This window comes from Electrona antarctica (assembly GCF_951216825.1).
Source record: "Electrona antarctica genome assembly, chromosome: 5".
Taxonomy (NCBI): Eukaryota; Metazoa; Chordata; class Actinopteri; order Myctophiformes; family Myctophidae; genus Electrona; species Electrona antarctica.
In genome coordinates, this window is record NC_136810.1 from 3,621,963 (window position 1) to 3,648,630 (window position 26,668).

At 44.6% G+C, this 26,668-nt stretch overlaps 4 protein-coding genes across 24 annotated transcripts; all 4 read right to left on the minus strand.

Moving 5' to 3' along the window:
- Positions 1 to 5,154: 5,154 nt before the first annotated feature.
- On the minus strand, positions 5,155 to 14,119 carry atp6v1e1a (ATPase H+ transporting V1 subunit E1a). Of its 21 annotated transcripts, none has more exons than XR_013790022.1 (11): positions 13,983 to 14,119; positions 13,067 to 13,132; positions 12,638 to 12,747; positions 12,031 to 12,097; positions 10,231 to 10,320; positions 9,459 to 9,527; positions 7,984 to 8,078; positions 7,019 to 7,106; positions 6,268 to 6,910; positions 6,121 to 6,162; positions 5,155 to 6,052 (listed from the first exon to the last, which is right to left on the minus strand). XR_013790022.1 is itself a non-coding variant. In XM_079501343.1 (9 exons), the coding sequence occupies exons 1-9, from the start codon at positions 14,013 to 14,015 to the stop codon at positions 6,848 to 6,850; spliced, it is 681 nt and encodes a 226-aa protein (XP_079357469.1). In that variant the 5' UTR covers positions 14,016 to 14,119; the 3' UTR covers positions 5,155 to 6,847. The 21 variants fall into 21 exon arrangements, 1 of the variants encoding a protein (XP_079357469.1); XR_013790025.1 differs by having other exon boundaries at positions 5,155 to 5,879; positions 6,011 to 6,052; positions 6,142 to 6,910; XR_013790026.1 differs by having other exon boundaries at positions 5,155 to 5,942; positions 6,011 to 6,052; positions 6,142 to 6,910.
- Positions 14,120 to 16,846: 2,727 nt separating this feature from the next.
- On the minus strand, positions 16,847 to 18,157 carry LOC306923236 (centrosomal protein of 70 kDa-like; the record flags this gene model as incomplete). The annotated part of the gene is made up of 1 exon (XM_079501268.1): positions 16,847 to 18,157. One exon carries the CDS (start codon positions 18,155 to 18,157, stop codon positions 16,847 to 16,849), a length of 1,311 nt encoding a protein of 436 aa, XP_079357394.1.
- Positions 18,158 to 19,519: 1,362 nt separating this feature from the next.
- Positions 19,520 to 21,982, minus strand: LOC306923237 (nuclear pore complex protein Nup107-like; the record flags this gene model as incomplete). The annotated part of the gene is made up of 1 exon (XM_079501269.1): positions 19,520 to 21,982. The coding sequence occupies one exon, from the start codon at positions 21,980 to 21,982 to the stop codon at positions 19,520 to 19,522; it is 2,463 nt and encodes an 820-aa protein (XP_079357395.1).
- Positions 21,983 to 24,120: 2,138 nt separating this feature from the next.
- LOC306923238 (PIH1 domain-containing protein 1-like) lies at positions 24,121 to 24,966 on the minus strand (the record flags this gene model as incomplete). The annotated part of the gene is made up of 1 exon (XM_079501270.1): positions 24,121 to 24,966. One exon carries the CDS (start codon positions 24,964 to 24,966, stop codon positions 24,121 to 24,123), a length of 846 nt encoding a protein of 281 aa, XP_079357396.1.
- Positions 24,967 to 26,668: the final 1,702 nt, after the last annotated feature.

The following is a 26,668-nucleotide window of genomic DNA, read 5'->3' on the forward strand; positions in this document are numbered from 1 at the left end:
TGACGTAACGATATCATCCGCTCCAGACCGGTTCACACGGCACTTTTGGAACAGAGACCAGGCTTTACTCCGAGGTGGAAAGCCTGGTGAGGCGAGGTTAACGTGGGTGTGTGTGTGACTCCTCCTGTGCACGTGGGCGTGTGTGTCCCGACTCCTGTGCACGTGTGTGTGTGTGAGAGCCTAATCTGGGGGTGTTCACCAGGATTGCAGTAATATATCCGGGGCTCTTCTTTTGACCCGACAGATTACCATGTCCGGTTGGTTGGTTGGTAACTTGGTATGGATGGAGAGCTTCTGCATTCACTGTGAGACCACTGACAAAAGTTGCCAACAATCATGCTATTTGTACATATAAACAAAAAAAAACAAAAACAAAAAAAACTCAAACCTAGCTATCACTATAGTGACAAATCCCCACCCGTGTTCAACAAAAAGCTGTTTAAATTCTAATGTCGTAGAAAACATTTGACTTAATGCCACGTTTGTGTCACAACTGAGGATTTGGGTTGAATTCAAATGCCAATCACATACATTTTGGGCTTGGTTTTCTCTCCCTCTCCGAAAAGGGAGCTTAACCCATTTTCACCTGAGAAAAGATTTTACAAATGTGACCGGGTCTGGCAAATAGGCCCTCATCTCGACCAGAGTAATTTTTCAGTTTTTTACAGATTATTAAAGTACAGAATGTAAGCTTTCATATGATGTATCATTCAATGAAATTGGAAAATATTTGAAGAAGATATGACCATTTTAAAATGATTGTGCCGTTTTACCCAAAGCTGAGAAAAACCCCTTTGAATGTTCACAAAACAAGCGTATACTTTGACTTATAAATGTATACATTTAATTTGCCCAAATCAATAATCTGTTGGAATGAAAACCTTCAACATTCAAACTGTGTTAATATGAAAAAAACGAAAATCACAAAAAATAAAAAAATCTAGTTTATTTTAGATTTTCTGCCTTTTCATTATAGGCGAGATGAGGACCATTTTGCTAGACCTGGTCACAAATGTCTTCTAAATCATGACAGTTTTCTGTGTTTCTATATCAGTCGTTCTCAAACATTTTCATGGTTTAAAAAAAAATAGCAGATCGACAAGCTGGAAGTTATGCAGGAACGCCCACTGAGTGGCAAAAACTACTTTCTGGCCTTGACAGCCCATTCATCCAAACAGAAAAGTCCTGTCTGGTTGCATTAAACAATGTTAAACTCACTAACATTGCAGCTGTACGAAAAGCTTGAAAATCTGCAAAGTTTTTGTTTCATAAAAATCCACCATAGAAACTTTATGAGCTACTTTCTGTCAAGAAATGCCCTGCATTTGATTATTTTTCCAAGTGTCATTATGCATTATGTGACATTTAGAAACAGGTGCTACGCAGGAGGACGGTTGAGTGATTTCCAACGAGCGCTTCCAAACTCCAACGCTCCACGCTGCTCAATGTTTTGCCACTCAGTCGAGATGAGGGGGGCGTGTCTTGATGGGAAAATCATGCATGTGCATACTCTCTATACAGTAGCACAGCCCTCTGCCTCATGCTCAGAGTCAGAGTTGTAATCTTGGATTCCTTCATGGAGTGTACCGTATGTGGAGGTGCTGCCCGTCACACACTAAGGTCATTGGCTAATCTGCCACTAATGCTTTAATCCCAGTGTGTATATCCTAACAAACTGCCCCGTGTAGCCTGCAGGCCACAGGTTAGTCTGCTGGACTCGCCATCCAGTTGGCCTTGACTTCCTCTTTGGCTCAGAATGGCTTAAAAGGGCTTTTTAACTTAAGCTGTATGAAATACTTGCCATTAATTTAGTGATTGCAACTGTATTAATTGATTGTCTGAGTCCCGTGCTGGGAGTTCTGCTCTGGTTTTGGTGAAATATTAAGTAGTTAAGGTCTCCACACACCGAGCGCGTTTCTCTGATTTTTAGCGGCGTTTTCCGAAAAACGCGTACAGTGTGCAACCACCTTTACGGTCATTTTGTGGAGGGCACTGGGGGCCACGCAGTAAAAGTAAATGAATTCACAAAACTAACGTAATTTGTATTGTTGACGTATTTCAAAAATATTAGCGCAAATTTCGTTCAACTTTGACCCCTCTATCACACGGAACTATTTTTTGGGCGTAGAGATATGGATACAAAAAAAAACCTAGTTCCGTGTGATAGAGGGGTAAAAAATGAACGAAAGCTGCACTAATATTTTAGAAATAGGTCAACAATTTTCGTTCATTTTGGACCGTGATCACACGGAACTATGTTTTTTGTGTCCACGTCACTACGGCCAAAAAATATGTTCCGTGTGATAGAGGGGTCAAAGTAACGAAAGTTGCACTAATTTTAGAAATAGGTCAACAATACAAATGACGTTAGTTTTGTGGATTAATTTACTTTTAATGCATGGCCCTCAGTGCCCCCCACAAAATGACCAGAACTACTTAATATTTCACCAAAACCAGAGCAGAACTCCCACCACGGGATTCGGGCAATCAATTGATACAGTTGAAACCACTAAATTAAGTATTTCATACAGCTTAGGTTAAAAATAAATCTGAACTATCCCGTTATTAAACAGAACCCTTCTGAATTATGTATTTAGTTACTGCTTAGTTGAACTTTTATACTATATTACCGGTATACACTATATCTGTTCGGTGCATGACATGCGCACAATAAAATAAAGCCTTATTTTTATGAAAGTCTGTAGACATTAAAACAAGACAAAGTGTTAAGTCTCCAACCGGCATGGTGGAAATTAAGGTGCTGGAAAGAAGTGTTATTTTTCCGGTATTTGTGTCCAGTTTTGGGACGAGAACTGATAAGGAAAACTTAACATGGAGGGTCTATGTGTGGCATCTTGACTTGCCAACTGTTTGCCATTTGCTACCTAGATCCACTAGGTGGCAGTAAAAAAGCATTTTATTTTTTACCTTTTTAATGTCAGATCTGTTTTGATGAGGCTAGAATAACACGGTACACTTTTCCTCATGTAGAGACAGAATGAATTAACCTAATGAATGCTTTGTTTACAAGATGTAAATAAAATAAATACAAACATACTGCTTTCTCAGTTGCACATTTATTTATTTTATTACTTTTTACGATGCTTTGGAAGAAAGGTAAACTTCTCATATGAACACACATCATTTAGAAATAAACTAGCCATTCCAATGAGAAACAGAACACAGCAGAAGGCAGGACTGGGCTACATTTCCATATATGGTCAGTCGGGTAGAAACCTTGCATCTCCATCTCTTTGTTTTTTGTAAAATAATGTGCTAGCACAAAAAGCCAATCTATATTAAGCTCATAGCGAGTTGGGACGCTATTTTTGCCATTCGAAAAAAAGGATCAGATAAGTGTTTAAGCCAAACGTTCGCTCTGAAATAACACAAACACACACACACACACACACACACACACACAATTTTTCAAAAATAGCAGACCTACAAGCTCGTAGCGCGCCACTCGGTGGCTTGCTATGAGCTTGTAGATCTGCTATTTTTCAATAGCTAAAGTATGACATAATGCTTAAAACACCAAAAGGGGTTCCCGCCCATAATGGGTTAAGCCTGTAGGTTTTATAAATATTGAACCAATGAAAAGTATCAGCAAGAGCTTGTGACTAAATAATAACTATATTGGATCTAATGGAACACAAGGTTCTAATTTACTTTCATCGTTTATTTCATGAAAACGAACATACAAGGTTTCACAGGCATTACTAATGATTATCTAAAACAAAATTGTGTAAATATTTTGTGAAGCACCAGTCACGCCCACCATATAGAGGTAAATATATATATATGAAATAGTAGTCCATTTTAGCCCAGTCCTACCAGAAATATACAAAGCAGAAGGAAAACTGCAGTATGGCTTCTGATTAGTGATTACCTAAATAAGGGTGCATGTGTGTACGTGTTCAAAAGAGTCAGGTTCTCCCTAGTCTCGTGTTCAAATGATTCAGGTTCTCCCTAGTCTCATGTTCAAATGATTCAGGTTCTCCCTAGTCTCGTGTGGCCAGACCTGTTGCCTCTCGCAATTTTCAAATGCTTCCGTTATACAGTCTGGAGCAACAGAAGCTCTATCACGAGTAAAATATAAAACGGAAGTGGAGCCTCCTCCCCACTTCCGTTTCGTCTTTACAGTCGCACAAATGTATCCTAATATAAATAGAAAACACCTAAAGCATAATATAGCTTTTGTTGCCGAGCAGAAATAGAAACAAAAATATATATATTTAAAAATATATTATTTCTGTGAACGGAAGAGGCAGCTTCCAATCCTTACTCGGATTTCAGGAGGTGTAGTTACAGACTCTATATAGCATTCAGGAGGTGTGGTTCCAGACTCTATATAGCATTCAGGAGGTGTGGTTCCAGACTCTATATAGCATTCAGGAGGTGTAGTTCCAGACTCTATATAGCATTCAGGAGGTGTAGTTCCAGACTCTATATAGCATTCAGGAGGTGTGGTTCCAGACTCTATATAGCATTCAGGAGGTGTAGTTCCAGACTCTATATAGCATTCAGGAGGTGTAGTTCCAGACTCTATATAGCATTCAGGAGGTGTGGTTCCAGACTCTACCTTATATAGCATTCAGGAGGTGTGGTTCCAGACACTATATAGCATTCAGGAGGTGTAGTTACAGACTCTATAGCATTCAGGAGGTGTAGTTCCAGACTCTATATAGCATTCAGGAGGTGTGGTTCCAGACTCTATATAACATTCAGGAGGTGTAGTTCCAGACTCTATATAACATTCAGGAGGTGTAGTTCCAGACTCTATATAGCATTCAGGAGGTGTAGTTCCAGACTCTATATAACATTCAGGAGGTGTAGTTACAGACTCTATATAACATTCAGGAGGTGTAGTTCCAGACTCTATATAGCATTCAGGAGGTGTAGTTACAGACTCTATATAACATTCAGGAGGTGTAGTTCCAGACTCTATATAGCATTCAGGAGGTGTAGTTCCAGACTCTATATAACATTCAGGAGGTGTAGTTCCAGACTCTATATAACATTCAGGAGGTGTAGTTCCAGACTCTATATAGCATTCGGAGATTGTGGAATTAGTTGTCTGGCTACGTGAGACTAGGTTCTCCCAAACTGAAAAGTACACATTTACAGTTACATTGGAATATACAGCAGTGGTTCTCAAATATTGTATTTATTTGTCCCATCTAAATAGATTTGTGTCGTTAAAAAAAGAAAATTAAAATCATGAAGACCATTAATTTTAAACCGGTTTCTAAAGTAGCTGATCTACAAGCCCACCACGCACCGCGAGTTGTGACGCGAGTTGCGAGCTTCTAGATCAGCTATTTTTCAAATAGCTCAGGTATAAAATAGGCTGACATTTCGATGGTATATTTAACGATTATATTCTGGGGACCTCCTGGAAGCCCCACACAGACACCTGGGGGTCTCTGGGGACCACCTGGGGGTCTCTGGGGACCACCTGGAAGCCCCACACAGACACCTGGGGGTCTCTGGGGACCCCCTGGAAGCCCCACACAGACACTTGGGGGTCTCTGGGGACCCCCTGGGGGTCTCTGGGGACCCCCTGGAAGCCCCACAGACACCTGGGGGTCTCTGGGGACCCCCTGGAAGCCCCACACAGACACCTGGGGGTCTCTGGGGACCCCCTGGAGGCCCCACACAGACACCTGGGGGTCTCTGGGGACCCCCTGGGGGCCCCACACAGACAACTGGGGGTCTCTGGGGACCCCCTGGAGGCCCCACACAGACACCTGGGGGTCTCTGGGGACCCCCTGGAAGCCCCACACAGACACCTGGGGGTCTCTGGGGACCCCCTGGAGGCCCCACACAGACACCTGGGGGTCTCTGGGGACCCCCTGGAAGCCCCACACAGACACCTGGGGGTCTCTGGGGACCCCCTGGAGGCCCCACACAGACACCTGGGGGTCTCTGGGGACCACCTGGGGGTCTCTGGGGACGCCCTGGAAGCCACCACACAGACACCTGGGGATCTCTGGGGACCGACCACCTGGGGGTCTCTGGGGACCACCTGGGGGTCTCTGGGGACCCCCTGGAAGCCACCACACAGACACCTGGGGATCTCTGGGGACCGACCACCTGGGGGTCTCTGGGGACCACCTGGGGGTCTCTGGGGACCACCTGGAAGCCCCACACAGACACCTGGGGGTCTCTGGGGACCACCTGGGGGTCTCTGGGGACCACCTGGGGGTCTCTGGGGACCCCCTGGAAGCCACACACAGACACCTGGGGGTCTCTGGGGACCACCTGGGGGTCTCTGGGGACCACCTGGGGGTCTCTGGGGACCCCCTGGAAGCCTCACACAGACACCTCGGGGGTCTCTGGACCACACTTTGAGAACCACTGTTACAATACAAGGCAACCTCTTGTCACAGATCAGGGCTTGAATATCTACCCTATATTAAACACATTATGTGCCCTTTTAATCTTTCAAAATGGCGACCCAGGGTGTCCACTTTTTAGACCCACTTTGACATTTTTAAAGAAAAAAACAAACAAAACAAACAAAAACTCAAGACGTCCACAGACTACATGCGGTAATTCCTAGGACGTCTGTGGACGTCTTGGGCACAAAATGTGTTAAGGCACTCTACTGTATGTGCACGTGACACACACAGACACACACACACACACACACACACACACACACACACACACGTATCACAGTCTGCTCAACAGCCATGTTCTCTCACCCTGAAGAAGAGGAGCAGGTGTTTGTAAAGGCCCTTTGTGCTCCTGGTTTGCTGTGATGTGTCCATAGATCCAGTGAACAGTCTGTGTTTTCTCTCTGTATCCCGTAGGTAGGTCCGTCGTTCAGAAGCCAGCGTTAGTCTGTGAACTTCCGGTTGGGGTTGGCACCGAACAAGGCCATTCGCACTTCAGGCATCATCTGTCCAGAGATCAAGAACGACAGGATATGTTGAACGTGACCCAAGTAACGACCCTGTAAATGCCCTGGACTACATCATGGAAATGGTAGAAGGTAGAAGTGTTCTACCTGATAGCCTATCAGCTCCAGTCTGCTCTCCAGCGTATTCGCCACCCTGATCTTTCCATTGTCGTTGTAGACTTCAACTCCTCCACAGCTGTTGAAAACAATGACACATTTTAACCATTTAGTCCATGTCCATGTAAATGAGAGCATACAAGGACACAAATATTATGTCCTTGTATGCTAAGTACAGTTAGGGTTACATTCACAAAATCATGGCATATATATTCTTGATACGATAAACGTCACTCAGTACTCTATATGGGTATAAGTAACAGCGTCTCTGCCATATGTTGCGGCTGCCAATGGAGTCCGCACACGATTTTTCAAAAATGGCAGATCTACAAGCTTGTAGCGCGGCACCGAAGTATGACATAATAATGATTAAAACACCAAAAGGGGTTCCCATCCTAAATGGGTTAAGGTTGGCGACCGTGCGTTAAGGTTGGCGACCGGATTAAGGTTAGGTTAGGGTTTGAGGTAGGTTGTCGTTGTTGGACCAATAGTATGTCGAAACTAAAGCCTGTACCCGCAGCACCCGCCACAGTAGACGACACAACGGACGGACACTAGTGCTGCTGCACAATGAATCGAAAAAAAGATGGAGATCTACATTCAGACACCTACAGTATGCAATCTCATTTTGTGCAGCACTATTTGGTCCAATTCATATACTCATGTTTTTGTTAATAAATGTAAAAAGAATAATCGTGATCTCAATTCTTGTGGACACACACACACACACACACACACACACACACACACACACACACACACACACACACACACACACACACACACACACACACACACACACACACACACACACACACACACACACACACACACACACACACACACACACACACACACACACACACACACACACACACACACGAAAGTTCAATACTGTTGAGTACATACTGTAGTGCTATACTATATATATATATATATAACATGAATCATCTTACATATCAGGGGAAAGAAAACGATCCTGATCGATTCTGACCACTATGTTGATCTGCACGGTGTCTTTGAAGATGGGGATGTTTTTATCCACTGCCGCCTGTCAGAAAAATAACATGCAAAACAAACTATATATGACCAGTGTTGATTTTGTCGACTAAAACTACGACTAAAAATGTTCGTCGAAAACTAAATGGAAACTAAGCTCACAACATCGGCTATTTTCAGCAAGTGTAAAATCAGTCATTACAACGGCATCAAGGCCCGCCAAAATAAATTTGTCGACTAAATCAACTGTAGATTTAGTCGACTAAAATCTGATATTTAGTCGACTAAAACTAGACTAACACTAAGACATTCCAGGTGACTAAAATGTGACTAAAACTAAATGAAAACTATTCAAGAGACTACGACTAAAACTAAAATAGAAAAAATACTCTGTATATGACTAACAAACCTATGTGTTGTACCGTATGCCATCACTATCTCGAGGGCAACTTGTGTTTTTAACAATTAAATTAATAATGTAAACCTTTTAGCTTGAGACCCACGACAGACATTAATGATGTCTCCCCGACACCCAAACTAGTGAAAATAGTTTGTTTACAAGCTCACAACTCATCACAATGAGACGTGTTGTGAGCTTGTAAAAAGTCTTAATTCTTTCCATTCATTTATGAAATTATTTTGAGAATTTGTTTTTAATACCCATACAAATGGGTCCACGACAGTTTGGGCACGCACCACTGATGTAAAGTTGAACACAGTCCACCTTAGGCCTGGGCCGTGGCTCAGCGGTCCAGGCACGCTGGTTGGTAGTCCAGTCTGGCAGTGTGCCGCGGGTTCGACTCCCGATCCCGACGGACCTCAGTGCATTCCCCCCCTCCCCCCCCCCCACTGTCCATCCCTCACAGTGGTTCCCAAACTTTTTCATGTCAAGGACCCCCAAATTGACACTAATCAGCCCACGGACCCCCATTTTTTACGGCTCTAGCAGTGATTCTCAACCCGTTTAATTTCAAGGACCCCTAGTTTGACGTGCATACGGTATTAGTCTACAGACCCCCATTTAATGTCATTTCTATCTCTGGGACCCCCGATTTATATTGTAAAATCAATGTTAATGTAACTCAGAGTGTACAAATGGAACCAAATGGACCCGTTAGGGTACATTTGGTTCCATTTGTACACTCTCAGAGTTACAGACCCATAAGGGGTCCATTTGGTTCCAAACTATCATTTAGCTGGGGATCCCCTGGAAATCCTTCAAGGACCCCTGGGGGTCCCCGGACCCCCTGGAACTCCTTCAAGGACCCCTGGGGGTCCCCGGACCCCCTGGAACTCCTTCAAGTACCCCTGGGGGTCCCCGGACCCTGACTTTGGGAACCACTGCTCTATAAAAAATAAAATAAAAAGGCGAAAGCCACAAACAAACAATTTAAAAAAAGAAGAAAAAAACCAGTCCATCTTAGACTCTGACCTGCACCATGTCCACATCCTGCTTGCGACATCGAATGGTCACTTTAGGTTCCAGTAACTGGTAGAAGCCCTGGAAAGAGGAACAGTTACATTGAGGATACAAGTCCACACCCACAACACCAGAGGAAGTGCAACGAACCATGTACAACCCAGATTCGGCACTAACAAGGGACTAAATTATTTTCGCTACTATGCCACCAAAATGTGGAACGCCCTACCACCAGTCATTAAGACATGCAAACCCCTTGACTTTTTCAAAACCGCTCTCAAAGGGCACCTACGGACGGCTGCAATTCGAAACTGGCCCCCGTAAAATCTGAATCCCCCCCCACCACTTTTCCCCTCACTGTACATTTTTCTTTTCCCTTTTTACCTCCTTTATGATGAATTCCTGTTCTGTTCTTTGACTTTATATAGAAGTGTCTATTTGTACGTCTCTAAATGTTTTGATGAATTGAACAAGGTGGACCCTCTTGTAAACAAGTGTAATGCTTTATTGGGTCGTCCACTCACAGTTAACAGTCTTTGTATTGAGTTGTGCTTGAAATGTACTGTAATTCTGCAAACTGTAAATATTTCAATCACTCAATCAAACATGACACTTGCATGCTGCAGCCTGCAGTTAGTTTACTTATCTTAACTATAAAATAATATTATTTATATGCGTGTGTATATATATATATATATATATATATATATATATATATATATATATATATATCTTCAAAAAGGCCAAAAGGCTGACATATCTCCATAGTAGCGATGGCGTTTACCTGAAGCACCAGTCCTTCAAGGAGGTTGGCGTACTTGTCCGTGTCCTTGGCGATGTCTGCAAGCCTCTCACGGGCCTCTTCCAGCAGCTCCTGAGACACAGAAACATAATACTCTTTATTATTATTATAGTATACAGTAGCACCTTGAGCTGCAGATCAAGGTGCTTTACACAAAAAGAGCAATAAACCTTTTCAGCTTCCGATCCGATCCCGATACCTCAATTTCTGTGTTAGCCGACAGAATACCGATACCAGTGTCGTGATCTCACGTTGTGTTTATAGCCATCTAGCTATATCTCGTGTTGCGTTTATAACAGACTCTTCACTCAAATGTGCACTTGCAGTTTGGGCAACTCCAAAGCAAACTCCACATGTCCCAACATTTTATTTACCTGCCATAGTGTCAACCCCTTACCCCTGTGTGGGATCGGTGGTTAGACTGGCATATTCACCGATATGACACGATATGACAAATAAGGGCCGATCCGATACTTTTCCCGATACCGATACAGTATCGGGACATCTCTAATAAACACCAATAAAGACATAAGTAAAGCAGTACAAGAAAGAGGAATAACAAAAATGCAATAAACTAAAAAGTGTAAAATAAACCCCAGATCAAACAAATATCCACTCACTGAGTTACATTGTGAGTCCCACATGCTTGTGTCCAGTTTTAATAAACAAGACTGTATCAAACTTCAACAGAATATACATAGACTACACATTAAATGCACAAGCATAATGCATACTATGTATGCTTTGATATGCGTGCATATATATCTGAACCAATTAACCATGTCACCCTCACCATCATTATATTCATCACATGAGCCCCAGCTGTACAGAGAACTGTACATGACTGCATGCAAGCTGCATATCGTGGCTGTCAGGTCAGTGGAAACCTTGTATGTCCAAAACCATTAAGCGTTATTCATAGTCTGGGTTTTCGGTGGTGAGGTGACCACCGAACTACAACATGACGTCACGGGCCGCGGTGAGGAGCAAACCAGCGCCACCGCCCCAGCCCTTCTCTGTTTTTACTCATCACCGCTCAACGTTATTTCAGCTCCGGTGGTCACCTCACCACCGGAGCGGTGGTCACCTCACCACCGGAGCGGTGGTCACCTCACCACCGAAAATCCAGACTATGAATGAGCCTTTACTCGTCAGGAAAATGGAAAGCAAGAACTTGTGTTCTAATACACTGTTTCCCAAACAGTGGGTCGAGACACATTTGTGGGTCGCGGACACATTGTTATGGGTCCCCTTAGTTTGTTTCCTACATTTAATTATTATTATTTCAAAACATTTAAAAAAAAACATTCCCGAAAAAGCTAAACTTTTCACGAATTTAAAAAAATCACACCCGTGTGAACTGAGTGGTGTAAGGTTTTATATAGCATGATCAGCTGTGGTCTGACGTAATGTCTGACGTCCGATGTGAGGTATTATATAAGGTAAGGTATTATATAGCCTGATCTGATCTGACGTAATGAAATCACACCCGGATGTGATTTCACAACTGGCTTTTTTTGTGCAGAAAAAATGACCATGGTTGCTACGGTCATCCAGTTCACCCGGGTGTGATTTAATGACGTAATTAAATCACACCCGGGTGAACTGGATGACCGTAGCAACCATGCTCATTTTTTTCTGCACACAAAAGCCAGTTGTAGGAGTGGTTTACACCACTCAAAAAAAAAAAGCTTAGTAGCTTTGTTTTCATTTAGTTTCCATGTAGTTCGTCAGTGAAAAAAGGTAGTCGACAACATTTTTCGTCTTAGTTTTAGTTCTCACCCCGATCATGTCATCGCGGCCCTTCAGCACTTTGAGCCTGGCCTGGTTCATCAGGTTGGACATCTGACTGTGGAGGGAAAAAAGCAAACCTGTATGTTAGAACGAAGCTGCAACACAAACAAACTGCAACATATGGTAGCATGCTGGGGAAATGTTTGTTCTGTGTAAACGTATGGAGTCTAGAGGCAGAATAATAATATCAGCAATTATGTGTCCTGACATTTTACAGAAATGCTCATAAATAGCTGGTCTGCAAGCATAGACGCATAGTGAGCTTGTAGATAGTTCATTTTTGAAAGGTTTTAATAGGGCTTCCATTGTCCAATTTATTTCACCTTTTTGTTATTTGTATTCATGTTATGCTTATACTTTAAATGTTCTCAAATAGCACAACAACAACACATCGCATCACGTTCAAGTGTTGTGAGCTTATAGATCTGTCATTTCTGGCCCGCGAACCCGCTGTACGATTAAGTATTAACATCGGCATTCGGCCTGTACACCCAAAGGACCACAATGGAAATAAGGTCTCGACAGGCTTGTGAGCATTTTGAGAATGCAGATGTCAATCAACCAAAACCCCCAGAATGAGAGAATGACGGCTCACATCTTCTTGTGTTGTTCGATCTGCTTCTCCTTCTTCTCATAGTATTCCATGATCTTCACTCTCTGTGTCTGCACCAGGCGACCTTTCTCTATGTTGAACTCTTCCTCTGCCTGGAAAGAAAAGCACAAGACGTGTGAAGTGAGGGGCGCTCTTAACAATTTGTGTGCCCAAGACGTCCACAGACGTCCTGGGAATTACCGCTATGCGGTGCCCAGGATGTCTGTGGACGTCTTTAGAAAAAATAAAAAAATAACATTGGGCTCCCTGGGTCACTATTTTGAAAATGTTGAAAGGGCACACAATGTGTTAATATTATACAATACATACATACATACATACAATACATCACATCACATTCCGTGGTGCAAACACACACACACAGAGCTGTGTGTGTGACAAAAAAAAAAGACAAAAAGCACTTTTTTTTACCTTAGCATCGATTTCCTCTGCCTTCTCACTGGCCTCCTGTTCAATGAAGGCCATCATGTGCTTGATCTATAGGAAGGTATTGGGGATAGAAATACAATGTTTATTCCATGTCCACAAACTATACATTATATGGTCTCCATCAGGAGTGAGCAATTCACTTTTCGGAGTAAATGATCACTTATAGTAGTTAATACTACCAGACTATATCAGTCACCAATTCAATACACATGAGGTAAAAATCAATTCTGACAGTCTGGGGAGAATACCGGTAGTTAATGTTTTTATTTTATTTTTATCAAGTGATCGGCAATGACACAATTTGACATGACATGACAAATTACAAAAAATAAATAAAAACCTGTGGCTATATTTGGTTTAATAAAATACAGTTCTCAATGTATTATTCAAATCACCAACATTGACACAAAGGTTCCAAATGTATTGATCAGATAGTTCTTTGATCTTTCAAAAACGAGTTAATGTTTTTATTTTATTGTTGCATCAAGTGACCATTGCCCACCCCTGGCCATTTGGTTTAATATAAAATACAGTTCTCAATGTATTATTCAAATCGCCATTGACACAAAAGGTTTTTATGATTGATTGAAATATGTATTAACAGTTAGCAGAATTACAGTACATTTCAAGCACAACTCAATACAAAGACTGTTGTTGGACGACCTAATACAGCATTACACTTGTTTACAAGAGGGTCCACCTTGTTCAATTAATCAAAACATTTAGAGACGTACAAATAGACACTGCTATAAAGCCAAATAACAGATGGTTCCAAATGTATTGATCAGAGGTGGTTCTTTGATGTTTCACAAACTTTCTGCAACAGTTGCAGAACAACCTGTTTACTGTTAACGGTAGTTGACTTTTTGTTCAAGTTCATCTAAAGCTCATTAATTACCTGTTTCTGAACGTCTGCGTCGCTGAGCGCCATGGCTGCTTCTGTAATGGTGTTTGTATTAGTTATTTAAAGTGTAAATATAACTGTGTGCTGTTGGTTTGTTTGTAGAAATGAGAGACTCAACTTCCTGATGATGACGTAGCGTATATAGAAGTCATGTGATTCCCTCATCCCGAGCAGCTTGCATCGTTTTATGCTATACTGCCACCTAGTGGAGTCAGTGAAGTCCTACACTACTACAGTCAGTGTCCAGTTTGCCACTTCTGTAGCATGTCCGTGCAGAGTGTTAGAGACATAGATATATATAAACTCTAGATGGCTCAAGGTGGAGTTTCTGACGTCGTTCACCCGACAGCCATCTTACTTCGGGGCTACAGTACAGTATGTTCAATGGCAGCTCAAACAGAAACAGTCATAACTCGCTCAAATCTTGACGGATTTACAAACGGGTTGGTTTATATCTATGGTTAGAGAGGCAGGGGGCTGAAGAGGGCACTTTTGAACAAAAATAGCAAAAAATAGCAGATCTACGACTACAAGCTCACGGTACTGGCATGGAAAAGACCACCATGCATTTCTTTCACCACCGCTCCTCAAGACCCACCTCTTCAACATTGCCATCCCTAGCTAACCCTTTTCACTGTCTTTTGATGTTTTTATAGCTTTTAGTGTTTATTTCCTTTTTTCTAATAAAGTCATTTTTATTTGTGTTGTTACCTCTGTAAAGCCCCCCCCCCCCCCATGCAAAGCATCTTTGGGTACTCAGAAAAGCGCTATATAAGTTTGAGATATTATTATTATTATTATTATTATTATTAAATGCTGCATTCGTGTCTGGAGAGGGCAGTTGTTTTACAGACGGGTAAAAGGGCAGGGGCCGAAGCCCCTTTGATGTCTATGTGTGCACGTCCCTGCTGGGGACCCATGGTAAGGACTGAGCCCCAGCCAAGGGGGCCACAGTTCCTCTGGGAGAACATATACAGTACTGCTACAGTATACAGTGGTTCCCAAACTTTTCCATGCCAAGGACCCCCAAATTGACACTAATTAGCCCGCATTTTTACGTTTTACATTTCCTTTTTTTTCTCCTTTTTTTTTTTTTTAACATTTTCTGGCTCTTGCAGTGATTCTCAACCCGTTTAATTTCAAGGACCCCCAGTTGGACATGCATTAGTTTACGGACCCCCATTTAATGGCATTTCTATCTCTGGGACCCCCTATTTATATTGTAAAATCACTGTTAGTTTAACTCTGAGAGATTTGTACACTCTCAGAGTTACAGACCCATAAGGGTCCATTTGGTTCCAAACCATAATTTAGCTGGGGACCCCCTGGAACTCCCTCAAGGACCCCTGGGGGTCCCCTGACCCCACTTTGGGAACCACTGGTATATAGTGTATGTTCTCCCATAGGAACTGGCCCCTTGTGGCCTTGGCTGGGAGGAGCTACACTTGTATAGTAGGCTACAGTGTAGCCACCTACAGTATATACATTAAATACACACTTTCAAAAGCAACAGTTTCAGCCTTTTAGTTGAGTTTTAAAATATCTGTTCTTATTTTTGTACCACTGCCTTTGCCTGATTTGCCACTGTGCTCTTTGCTGTTGTCCTATTGTTTTAACTGCATTCCTGTTTTGTTTTGTTTTGCTTTGGTTTTTATTATTTTTTCTGCGCTGTAAAGCACTTTGAGCTGCATTTATGTATGAAAGTTGATATATAAATAAAGTGTATTATTAATATTATTATTATTATTATTATTATTATTATTATTATTATTATTATTATTATTACTCTTCATGATTGGTCCTCACTTCCATGGCACCATTTATTTTGTATCCAAGCATGAACTTGCGCGTACGTGTGCGTGTGCGTGTGCATGCGCATGCGTGTGTGTGTGTGCGCAAGTGTATGTATGAGAGGGAGGAAAGGAAAGAGAGAGAGAGAGAATCCCCATAAATAATTGCCAGACAACACTTCTCTTTATACAATGACATGCATGCACATCATGCACATGAAATAAAAGACAGCAGACCAAGCACTAGAAAGGTGAACACCACTGGGGCAGTTCTCCGCCAGGCAGTCGAGGAAGTGGTGTTTCCTACGACATCCAGTTCAACATTTAACATTTGTGGTGCCCTCCTCCACTCTTGACAAACCCTATCGATGAGACGTGAAAACGTTTTGAGATGTGCACTCTGGCTCCTGGAAAGGAGCCAGCTTAGGTGGTTCGGGCATCTGGTTAGGATGCCTCTCGGACGTCTCCCTAGGGAGGTCCTCGACACACGTCCCACTGGGAGGAGACCCCGGGGCAGACCAAGGCGCAGTTGGAGGAAACACATCGACTCACTGGCCTTGGAACGTCTCGGAATCCCACCAGGAGGAAGTCAGTAATGTTGCTCTGGAGAGGGAAGTCTGTTGCCCCCGCGACCCGACTACGGATAAGCGGTTGAAGATGGATGGATGGATGTATGTGCACAAGTCCCTCACCCACAAGTTGCGTTCATGGTATGTCGTTTGTGTAAAAAAAAAAAAGAAAAAGAAGAGATGAAGTTTAACATCTCGGTCCAATCTCAGATGGCTATAGCTCTGAAAGAGGTTAGCTGAGCCCCATGATTTCCTTTATCAAATAGGCCTATGAGTTAAAAAGTATAACATAGAAAAATGGAGATACTAAGTTGGTGCGCTTTGCAAGATTAGCTCTGGGGCACAAGCACACACGCACGCACGCTGGCATGCACGCACATATGCACGCACGTACGCACGCACGCACGCAAAGACAGAGACACACAGACAGCAGATCATCCTTAAAGACAGCCGGCCTCTTTCAGAGCAATGTTCTAAAAATACCACATAGACACGTCCATCAGCGTCGGGGCGCTGCATGCACAGGGGGCGAATATGGTAACCCAACATGTTCCGGGGAAGAAACCACCTTGGCCACCTTGTTGACAATCTCACAAGAGGTGACTTTGTCATCTAGATTCAGAACATCTTTGAGGTTTCTCATGGCGTTGGTCATCTCCGCCAGCCTTGTGTAGACCTGGTTCATGCGCGGGTAGACACCATTCAGAGATTGCACGTCGAACAGCGTCTGGAAGTGGGAAACCATGCTCGCCAGTGTCTTTCTGTTGGCGCTGCGCAGCACCTTCTCATCGCTGTACAGCACCTTGTTGTCACCGCGCGTGACCTTATCGTCGTCAAGGGAGATGTTCTCCAGCATCCTGTCCAGTGAGTGGAGTTGTTTGGCCCACGCCTCCAATGTAGGGAGGAGGTCCTGAAGTTCAAGCAGCTCTGATTCCGTATTGGTGGGTCTCTGCCAGTGCAGCCGCGTCCTGGAACCTCTCAAAATTGCACCGATCTCGTTCAGCAAGTGGCGATATCGGGCGCATAAACCACTAGCGTCCGTCGCTTTCTCGCTGCTTCTTTCTTCCGATGTGCCAGAGTTACCTCCTTCTCTAGTTAAGCTGGTGTTATTGTGTTTGATCAGCATGTCCATACGGCGGAGTTGCTGTTTGTAGGACTTCAGTTCCTTCACCGTGGGCCTCGCCTCCAGCTCTCGCCTCAAGTGCTGCAACTCACTCTTGAGTTCTTCTCTCTGGGCATTGCTCTCTTTCAGCTGATCCTGATAAAGCTTTATAATGGTTTTGGTTTTGGAGCATGACGGGGAAACATCACCCGAGTCTTTCTGACTCCTCGTTGGGCAAGACGCATCATCAGATGAGTCTTCGTTGAGGTCATAGAAGTCAATTACGCCGAACATGTGCTGGTCCACTGAGGAGTGTCTCTTGCAGCTCTGTGGACAGTCCGGTGTCCAGCGGCCCAAACGCCTCTCCTCTTCCGTGACGGTGTAGTACAGCTTCCTCTGAAGCTCAGCCGCTGCATCTCTCTCCTTAGATAGCTTCTGTTCTAGTCCCAGGCAGCGCCTCTGTGCTTCTTGCTTTTCCTGTTGGAGTTGGTGCATGTGGTCGGGATGTTGGGCAACCTTCCCGGCATACCGGTTCTCCATGTCTTGGACCTTACACCTGATTCTGTCCAACATGCCCTCCAGATCCGTAGCCCTCTTGGAGTGCTGGGAAGCTAGGCTCATGTGCTCTTGGACTTCCTGTTTGAGCAGGTCGTTGGACTGGATAAACTCCTGGAGGAGGGCTTCTCGTCGGTCCGAGTCTGCGATCATCGTCCTCAGGATGCTCCTGATCTCACCAGATGCGTCCTTGTGCAGGAGAACCAAATCGGAAAGGTTCTCATTTTGAAAAGGATCAGCAAAACGCACCGGCTTAAATCCATGATGTTCGAGGAGTTTGTTAACAGAGTCCCAATCTGTCCGTTCGTGCTGTTCCATCAACTGTACCAGAGCTTGGTTTCATTAATGTCTTGTTTAAACAAAGACAACATAATGCAAATGATAATAACTATTATAATTTGAAGCTGACTAGTTTACAGTCACTAATGTGACTTGTACCTTTCTCTGGGAAACTGTGATGATGTCAGTACTGTAACCTAATTTCTATGATGTCATGCATCTCCATATATGGGCAAGGTTTCAGAACAAATCGCTAATTCATAATTTAAAGTTACATTTAGTTAAACATTAAAGGAGAATTCCATGCTAGAAGGCTTTCTTAACTGTCTTACCTTTCTTTGTAGTTGTTACGTCCCCACCAAAGAGGTCCAGGTGTTTTTTTTAGCAAAAACTCCTTATTGGCTATTTCCCCTCCCATAAGCCCTCAATGAATTGCATTGAATGGGAATTGAATGGGGCTATGGGGTGTTGTGCTAATTCGCTTATTTCCATCGAAATAATAATATCCCAAGTGTGCCACTTGGGATATTATTTACATTATGAAGAGAGGATATACTCAAAAAAATGAGTGGTGTAAGGTCTGTCTGACGTAATGAAATCATGTCTGACGTAATGAAATCATGTCTGACGTAATGAAATCACACCCGGATGTGATTTCACAACTGGCTTTTTTTGTGCAGAAAAAATGAGCATGGTTGCTACGGTCATCCAGTTCACCCGGGTGTGATTTAATTACGTCAGAAATTATTTTGAACATAGCAACCATGCTCATTTTTTCTGCACACAAAAGCCAGTTGTAGGAGTGGTTTACGCTCAAAATAATTATTTTGAGCGATGGAAATAAGCGAATTAGCACAACACCCCATAGCCCCATTCAATTCCCATTCAATTCAATGCAATTAATTTAGGGCTTATGGTAGGGGAAATAGCCAATAAGGAGCTTTTGCACAAAATAACACCTGGACCTCTTTGGTGGGGACTTAACGACTACAAAGAAAGGTAAGAAAGCCTTTTAGTATGGAATTCTCCTTTAAAGGATAAAAAGGTTGCGTAGCAAAGCTAATTGAGAAATATAATTTGTGTGTAAATATGGAAATATTATGCTTACTAATAACTCATTAACTGACTCTGACGACACATTTGATTGAAATAAACAAGACAAACAAACTGTGTGACAAACCATAGCGTGCACGGTTATGGATTTAACTGGTATCCCAGTGCATCCAGTCCATTGGTCTATGGTTTTAACTGGTATCCCAGTGCATCCAGTCCATCGTCCAACAGCAGCAGAGATGAATCTCTGAGCCTCTGAAGGAACTGACTCAGTTCCTTTTTAGGAAACACCTCATACAGCCTGTGTTGGTCGGAAGCGATGATGTCGGCAAGTCGTAGCGCCTCCTGGTGTTGGTTGGAACGCTGCAGAACGTGCAACAACAGCGCACACAATCTGGGCAGATACAGGGAACGCAGCGTGGCCATCTGGCGGCTGCGCCACACGTCCTCCAATGCATCCTGTCTGCTGTCGACCATCCACGCTCCAAACAGAATGCTGTGGATTATTTCTTTAACCTTGACGGTCAAATGGCCGACGCCTACCTCCCACCTAGCGTACTCACTCTGGTACTCCTTCTCTCTCATCTCATTGGCCACTCTCACCGTAAACTTGTCCTGGTGGGCAGGGTCTGGCCTCTGAGGAGCAGAGTTAATGTGATTGGTCCAATCGTTAAAAGCCTTATGGGCTTCCAGGTAAGCTCTGATGCACAGGTGTTCCCTGACGGCGTTCTCGTCCTCAGCGGGAAGAGGCGTGTCCTGACCCTCCCACTGACGATAGATCTCCGTCACCGAGTTTTCCGGGAGTTTAGAAAACACGGCCTTCACCGCGTCCAGCTTCTGCGCAGCTAAGAACTTCCTCATGATGGCGTTGGACTGTTTGAGAGCTTCCGCTCGGTGGGCAGGGTCAATCAGTAACCAATCAATGATGTCAATCTTCTCCAGTTCCTCCTGTGTAGTAGCATTATCCAGCGTGTGTGTGTGGAGGGTGAACTCGGTGTTGTCTCTGCCTAGCACAGTCTCCACCACCAGCTTAGTGATCGCTGCTACATCTAGCCCGGCATCATTTGCCAGATGCAGACACCTCTTCCTCCGTTCGGATTGGCTGATGGTCTCCAGGACACTGGCATACTGTACAGTTGCTACGTCGACAGGAAGTTGGCTGACATAGCTGGCTACGAGTTCCCACTGATCCTCTTTGATCAACACACCGACGTAACTCTTTATGACGTCCACACATACGTCCTCTTTTAGTGCCATGCCAAGAGAGTGATAGAATAACACAAGGTGAGTCATGAACCGCAGCAGGTGAGGTGGGAGGGGCTTTGGACCCGTCAGCCAATCACTGAAGTCCTCCAGAAGACCGTCCAGGTCTTCCAGTATAACTGCCTTCTGAATCACGTGGTAATGTTCGGTGGTCTCCTCCATCACCTTCTTAGACTCTGTTGCTTGGAGCTCTTCAAACACTTTATTCATCGTCCAGTTGGCTTCCAGATGCTCCCGTGGCAGTGCGTCCGCGTCCTGGTGGGCCATGCCTGATGACATCAGTTCCTGTTCTACCAGCGAGTCAATCATCACTTTGAAGTGCGCCCAAACACAATCCTCCCACGACTCGCACACTGGCAACAAGGGTTTGATGTTTCCGCTGAGTGCAGCGTAGATCGCTCTCTCGTACCTGTTCAACTGCTGTTCTTCAGCCATTCTCCAGCAACAGGCTTTCCAGATTCCTCGCTGAGGGTTTCCTTCAACCGGCTGCAGCCTCAAAGAGTCTGAGGTGATGTTGGGGTCATGGTAAAGCTTCCATCCCTCCAGAGTGGCTGCTCTCCAGGCCTGACCACAACGTTTACACAACCTCTGCGCCTGTTCAATCATTCCGGCTCTGATGAGTGTGAACAGGTCCTGCAGGAGTCTATTGTCATCTTCTCTGTCAAGATCCACCAGGGGGCGCTGCAGTCTCACTGGAGCATCTGGGTCCAGTTCAGTAACCAGGGCAGCACTTCCCGTTCTTCTCACCTTCAAAGCATGGAGGGTGTTTTCCCAGTAGACATTCTTGGCGTAGCATTCAATGTTGTCCGCAAAATGTCCCATCCGATCTCTGGCAATGCTCTCCAGCCAATCGACAACCAGTTGACTCTGTCTGACGACCTTATCACATTGGAACAGCTGATCCACAACTAGCCTCTCACTCTCACTGGGAACAGGCAGGTCCGTCATGACGTCATCTCCAAATTCTGCCTGAACACGATCCCTGTACAGTGAATTAATCAGTCTCCATGTGTTGAGCTCCTGCTGTAGAATCCATTTAACTCCTACGGCTGTCTTACTGCGCCGTCCTGATCCGAGAACAGCATGCTGAAGGGCAGCTATCTTGCCCCGGCAGAGATCCTGGTAGTCCTTCAAAAGATCAAACAGATCGGAAGATTTCAGGAAGGACGCCAGGAACTCTGGGAAAAGACTACCTGCAGCAGCCTCTCCCAAGGGGTCATCGCCGTTCAGAAGGTCAGAGCTAAGGTTGGTGTCATCATCGGTGAAGCTGGTATCGGCCAATCCAGATGTGTTCATGGACAACACGTCTGGATACCTCCTGGGGGTAACAGCTTGTCTGAATAGAGACCCGGGAGGGTTTCTCAGGTGCGATCGGGCTGACATTATGGTGGATACCCCTGGGATGGTGCTGTCGGGTGATGGAAAGGGATCCTTTCTGTAGGCTTTCTGTTCCCGTTTTGCCCCAGAACTACAGATCTTCAAGTCGGTTCGTTCTTTAATATTTGTTTTTTATTAATTACTATGAGGTCATGTATCTCCATATATGGGCAACTTCAGTCCAAACAGAAAATCAATGTAATTAAAAGTTTTAATTTAGTTAAATATTAAAGAATATCCCCTGGCCAGCCATGGCGCCTGATAGAGGTTTCCACACGGTTTCAACCCACTCCGACCCGGATGTGTGGGTTTGATTACAGACAACTTACTTTACTTTATATACACGATTGTGAAGCAGGGCATTATCAGTGTGAAACCAGAGTGTGCAAAAGAGGCAAAAGATTAAGGCTGAACCTCTGAATGGGCGCAGGCACATATATATACGTCAAGAGGTGGCAAGAATATAGAGCAGGAAAACACCTAGAGCAGGAAAACACCTAGAGCAGGAAAACACCTAGAGCAGGAAAACACCTAGAGCAGGCGTCTCTCCATCCACAATTAAGCTGTTTAAAAATCCGGAAGAGACGCCTGGTCTAGGTGTTTTGTGACGTGACAATGTGCTTGACAATGATGCAATCGTCGTCCAATCGGGGGAGAGAACAGAAAGACCAATAACAATAGTCTGTTTGCCTTCGGCAACCACACTAAGTATAAAATACTGTTCCTGAAGAAACAGTGTGAGCTCAGGTATAGCTCGCTATGATGATGTATTGACCCACAAGAGGTCCATCTGTCTTCCTATTGGTTGACCCACATGACATCACGGACCAGCAGGAAAACGGGCACGGGAATAAAGATGTACGATAACAAGCAAGCCCACAATAATCTCTCTCTCTCTCTCTCTCTCTCTAGGTAATAATAATAAATATTGCTGTTTCAAGCATTCTGTTATACTTTAGCTATTGAAAAATAGCAGATCTACAAGCTCATAGCGCGCCACCGAGTGGCGCGCTATGAACTTGTAAGTCTGCTATTTTTGAAAAATCGTAAAAATGCGGCACAAGTCTTTGAATAGGTATATATTCTTTCAGAGCGAACGTTTTTTTCTATTTCGACGTCAGGCCTAAAGAAGATGAAGTTATGACCCTGCATGCTTAATTCACTTGCCCATGGTATTAATGGCCCATCTAATCTACGGTATAACTATAAAGGAACAACATCTCTGTGCATCTGTAGTTAACGTATCTCCCCCTGATGACATCAGGGATCTTCATATATGGGCATAACAGGGGACAAACAGATACATGGACAAACAGATATAGAGATCTCCATATACAACGGGTACTCTGACATGGGTACAATGGGTAGGCTATTGCATAACTGGGTGGGTGCATTTTCAACATGCATCGTTCCTGACTTGCATCGCTCCCAACAGGAACCAATCTAATTATTAGCTTCAAATAAGTGACCAGCTGTTCAAACAAAAAAATCACACCTGTGTGAAGTGAGGGGCAGTCTTATCATCATACATCATCATGATGTAAAATAGACACTACGCCTATTTGCTCAGACACTATGATGTAAAATTCTCCATTCATTGTAAATGGGAATTTAAATATATTCAGTGATTTCCCTTAATTAAAATTTCACTTATGTTTTAGTTTTGTTTAGTGTGCTGACCATATAAGGAGTTCCTCCCTGTCCCCATGACCCCAGGGAGTCAAAAAAACATAGGTTTCGTTTTTGGCTATAGGTGGCCCAGCCTTCATCCAATAAGGATAGAGAGGGGCCTTCCGCCAATCATGATCGAGCGGGGGCGGGCCTTGGTGTGTGTGCTGTTGGCCTGTCGCGTGTCCCCCCACTGTAGTGCATCTTGTTACTGGGGCGGACCGGGGGGTTTTCCAAATCACCCAAATCACTGAATGCTCCTTGCATGGTTTCCACCGCCATCGGTGTGTGAATGTGTGTGTGAATGTAATGCAGAATCTATGTAAAGCGCCTTGGATAAAGGCACTATATAAATGCACCATTTATCATCAGTAACACGGTAGGCTACCCGTGAAGGAGTCCCCAAGTTCTTTCCAAAATGGCGTGTACGTATATAGAGCAGTGATAAAACATATACAATTGTAAATAATCAGACTTCATGAAGACACAACAGGCATGGTAACTGTCAGAATGTGTGTGTGTGTGTTGTACTGGGCCAGGCTGTTCTCTTGGTCAACGAGGAGAGGATGGAAGACGTCCAGGTGAAAGAGAGAAGGACGAGCTGACAGAACGAGACGATCCTCGCCTACATCCAGGATCAGACAGGTACACGACGACACCCCAGGTAGTTGTATCTCAGCGATGAGGTACTCTGGTTCGCCAACAGGGGGCTCCGCTAACAAACTGAACTGGGGTCTTTTGGCCGGGACAGGATTAGGGGCATCCGGTGGAAGTAGTTCTTCGATGACCGGTCGGCTCTTGGTGCGGATGTTCTGCTCGCTCACAGATCCAAATGACTTCCTGTTCGTCAGAACATTCCAGTCTCTGTCGAGTTCCAAGTTGTATTTCTTCTCTAACGCCTCTACGGACACCAGGATGAGGAAACGGAGAAACAGAGAATCTTTCTGACACCTCACGAAGAAATCTTGGTTGACGACGACATCATAGGCCGTACAACCCGAGGAACTGCTGTCAATTTCTGCGTGCGGCTCGCCAAGGCTCATGGGAAATCGGTAGTTGGTGTCTTCTGATTTGAGGAGCTCCACGAGGTCCTCCCTTGATAGTTTCAGAGGGGGAGGGATTGAGGTTGATTGACAGATGTTGATGAAGACCTTCTGGTTGCCTGGCTGGGATCGGGTTTTGACACACATACCAGGACATGGTTGGATAACTGTGGAGTCTGCTGGGTTCTCACCTGTCGTCCTTCCCCCCGACGTCAGTAACAGCTCCTCCTGTGGTTGATGCTCCGACCCGGGATCAAGGAGGGAGGAATCTGTCGCCATGGATTCCCGATGAAAAGTCACTGCTGAAGGCGACCACACTCTTAAACCAATGAAAAGTCACTGCTGAAGGTGACCACACTCTTAAACCAATGAAACGTCACTGCTGACGGCGACCACACTCTTAAACCAATGAAAAGTCACTGCTGAAGGGGACCACACTCTTAAACCAATGAAACGTCACTGCTGAAGGGGACCACACTCTTAAACCAATGAAAAGTCACTGCTGAAGGCGACCACACTCTTAAACCATGGTATAGTTGAAGTGGTTTACAGTTTAAGTACTCAATCTGTCCACCAAGTCATGACGTATAGGTTGCGAATCGCATGTGCCTCAAACTCTGATACCATTATATAATATATTCCTATTATAGTATTACCAATGTGTGAATGAATTACACAAATCTTTGACCACGGAGTGCATGCCAGTGTGCATATCTGTCCTGAGAAACCGTCCGGTCGATCGACTTCAGCACACGTATCGCAGAGGTTCCGGCGTGAAGACGGTGTATCGGTCGGTGGTTGTCCGCAGAACCGTTGATCCATGGAGTTTGATTGTCGAGAAGAACTGCCGATCCTACCAATATAACAATGATTATATACTGATGACATCAGAGATGCATTCGGCATTCATTTATTGACCGGTCAGGCGAGCCTGGTAGGCCTCAGGCTAGCCTGGTAGGTCTCAGGCCGCCCTGGTAGGCCTCAGGCCGCCCTGGTAGGCCTCAGGCTGGCCTGGTAGGCCTCAGGCCGCCCTGGTAGGCCTCAGGCCGCCCTGGTAGGCCTCAGGCCGCCCTGGTAGGCCTCAGGCCGCCCTGGTAGGCCTCAGGCCTCCCTGGTAGGCCTTGGACGATGGCCTACCAGGCCATGGTTCATTTCAGCGCCATATAAGGAAAGTTGCATGGCACATCTAAGCACGGAAAATCTATGTTCACCATTTCAGGAACTAGATTGAGGTTCTATCCGACTGATATGCCCATATATAGAGATCTCTGTATCTGTCAGTCCTTGTGCCTTTTATGCCCGAGATGTCATCAGTATATACCCAAATATGGACATGACCCCTTTTGTGCCCATATATGGAGCTGACAGATTAGTTTGCACCTGATGCCATCCATGACAAAGAAAAATAAATCAGACCCATCTGAACTGAGAGGTGCTGTACTACTGTACTATACTGTACTGCACAAGCCCTCCTCCCTGGCCTCTCTATGCGTGTGCGTGTGCGTGTGTGTGTGTGTGACTGTGCGTGTGCGTGTGTGTGTGTGTGTGTGCGTGCGTGCTTGCGTGCGTGCGTGTGTGCGACGTGCGTGCATGCGGGTGCATGCTTGCGTGCGTGCCAGGGACGGATTAACCAGCACAAGGGCCCCTGGGCCGGTACATTTAGTGGGGGGCCCCTAGTGCGCGTGCGCGCAGAATTTTCCAGTTTTTATCAAATTCTTTACCTAAATGTAACAAAATCAATGGCCAATGGCTTTTTTCAGGGCCTCAAACCCATTACAGAGCATTACATTTTCCCTGAAGGGCCCCTGGGCCACAGCCCCATTGGCCCAATGGCTAATTTGGCCCTGAGTACATCTTGATGCCAATACTTCTGTACGTTTACTGAAGTAAATCAGGACTTTTGCTTTGATTGTAACGGAGCAATTCTACATTACAGCAATTTACAATTTAGCAGACGCTCTTAATCCAGAGCGTAACAGCG

What these genes read in the sequence shown, in the direction of transcription:
- atp6v1e1a (XM_079501343.1), bottom strand. Translation starts at nt 14,015, where the DNA reads ATGGCGCTCAGCGACGCAGACGTTCAGAAACAG. An exon ending in ATCGAACAACACAAGAAGAT is followed by an intron (nt 12,098 to 12,637) that starts GTGAGCCGTCAT and finishes TTCCCTCCACAG; the next exon opens with TCAGATGTCCAACCTGATGA. An exon ending in GCCGCGATGACATGATCGGG is followed by an intron (nt 10,321 to 12,030) that starts GTGAGAACTAAA and finishes TCTGTGTCTCAG; the next exon opens with GAGCTGCTGGAAGAGGCCCG.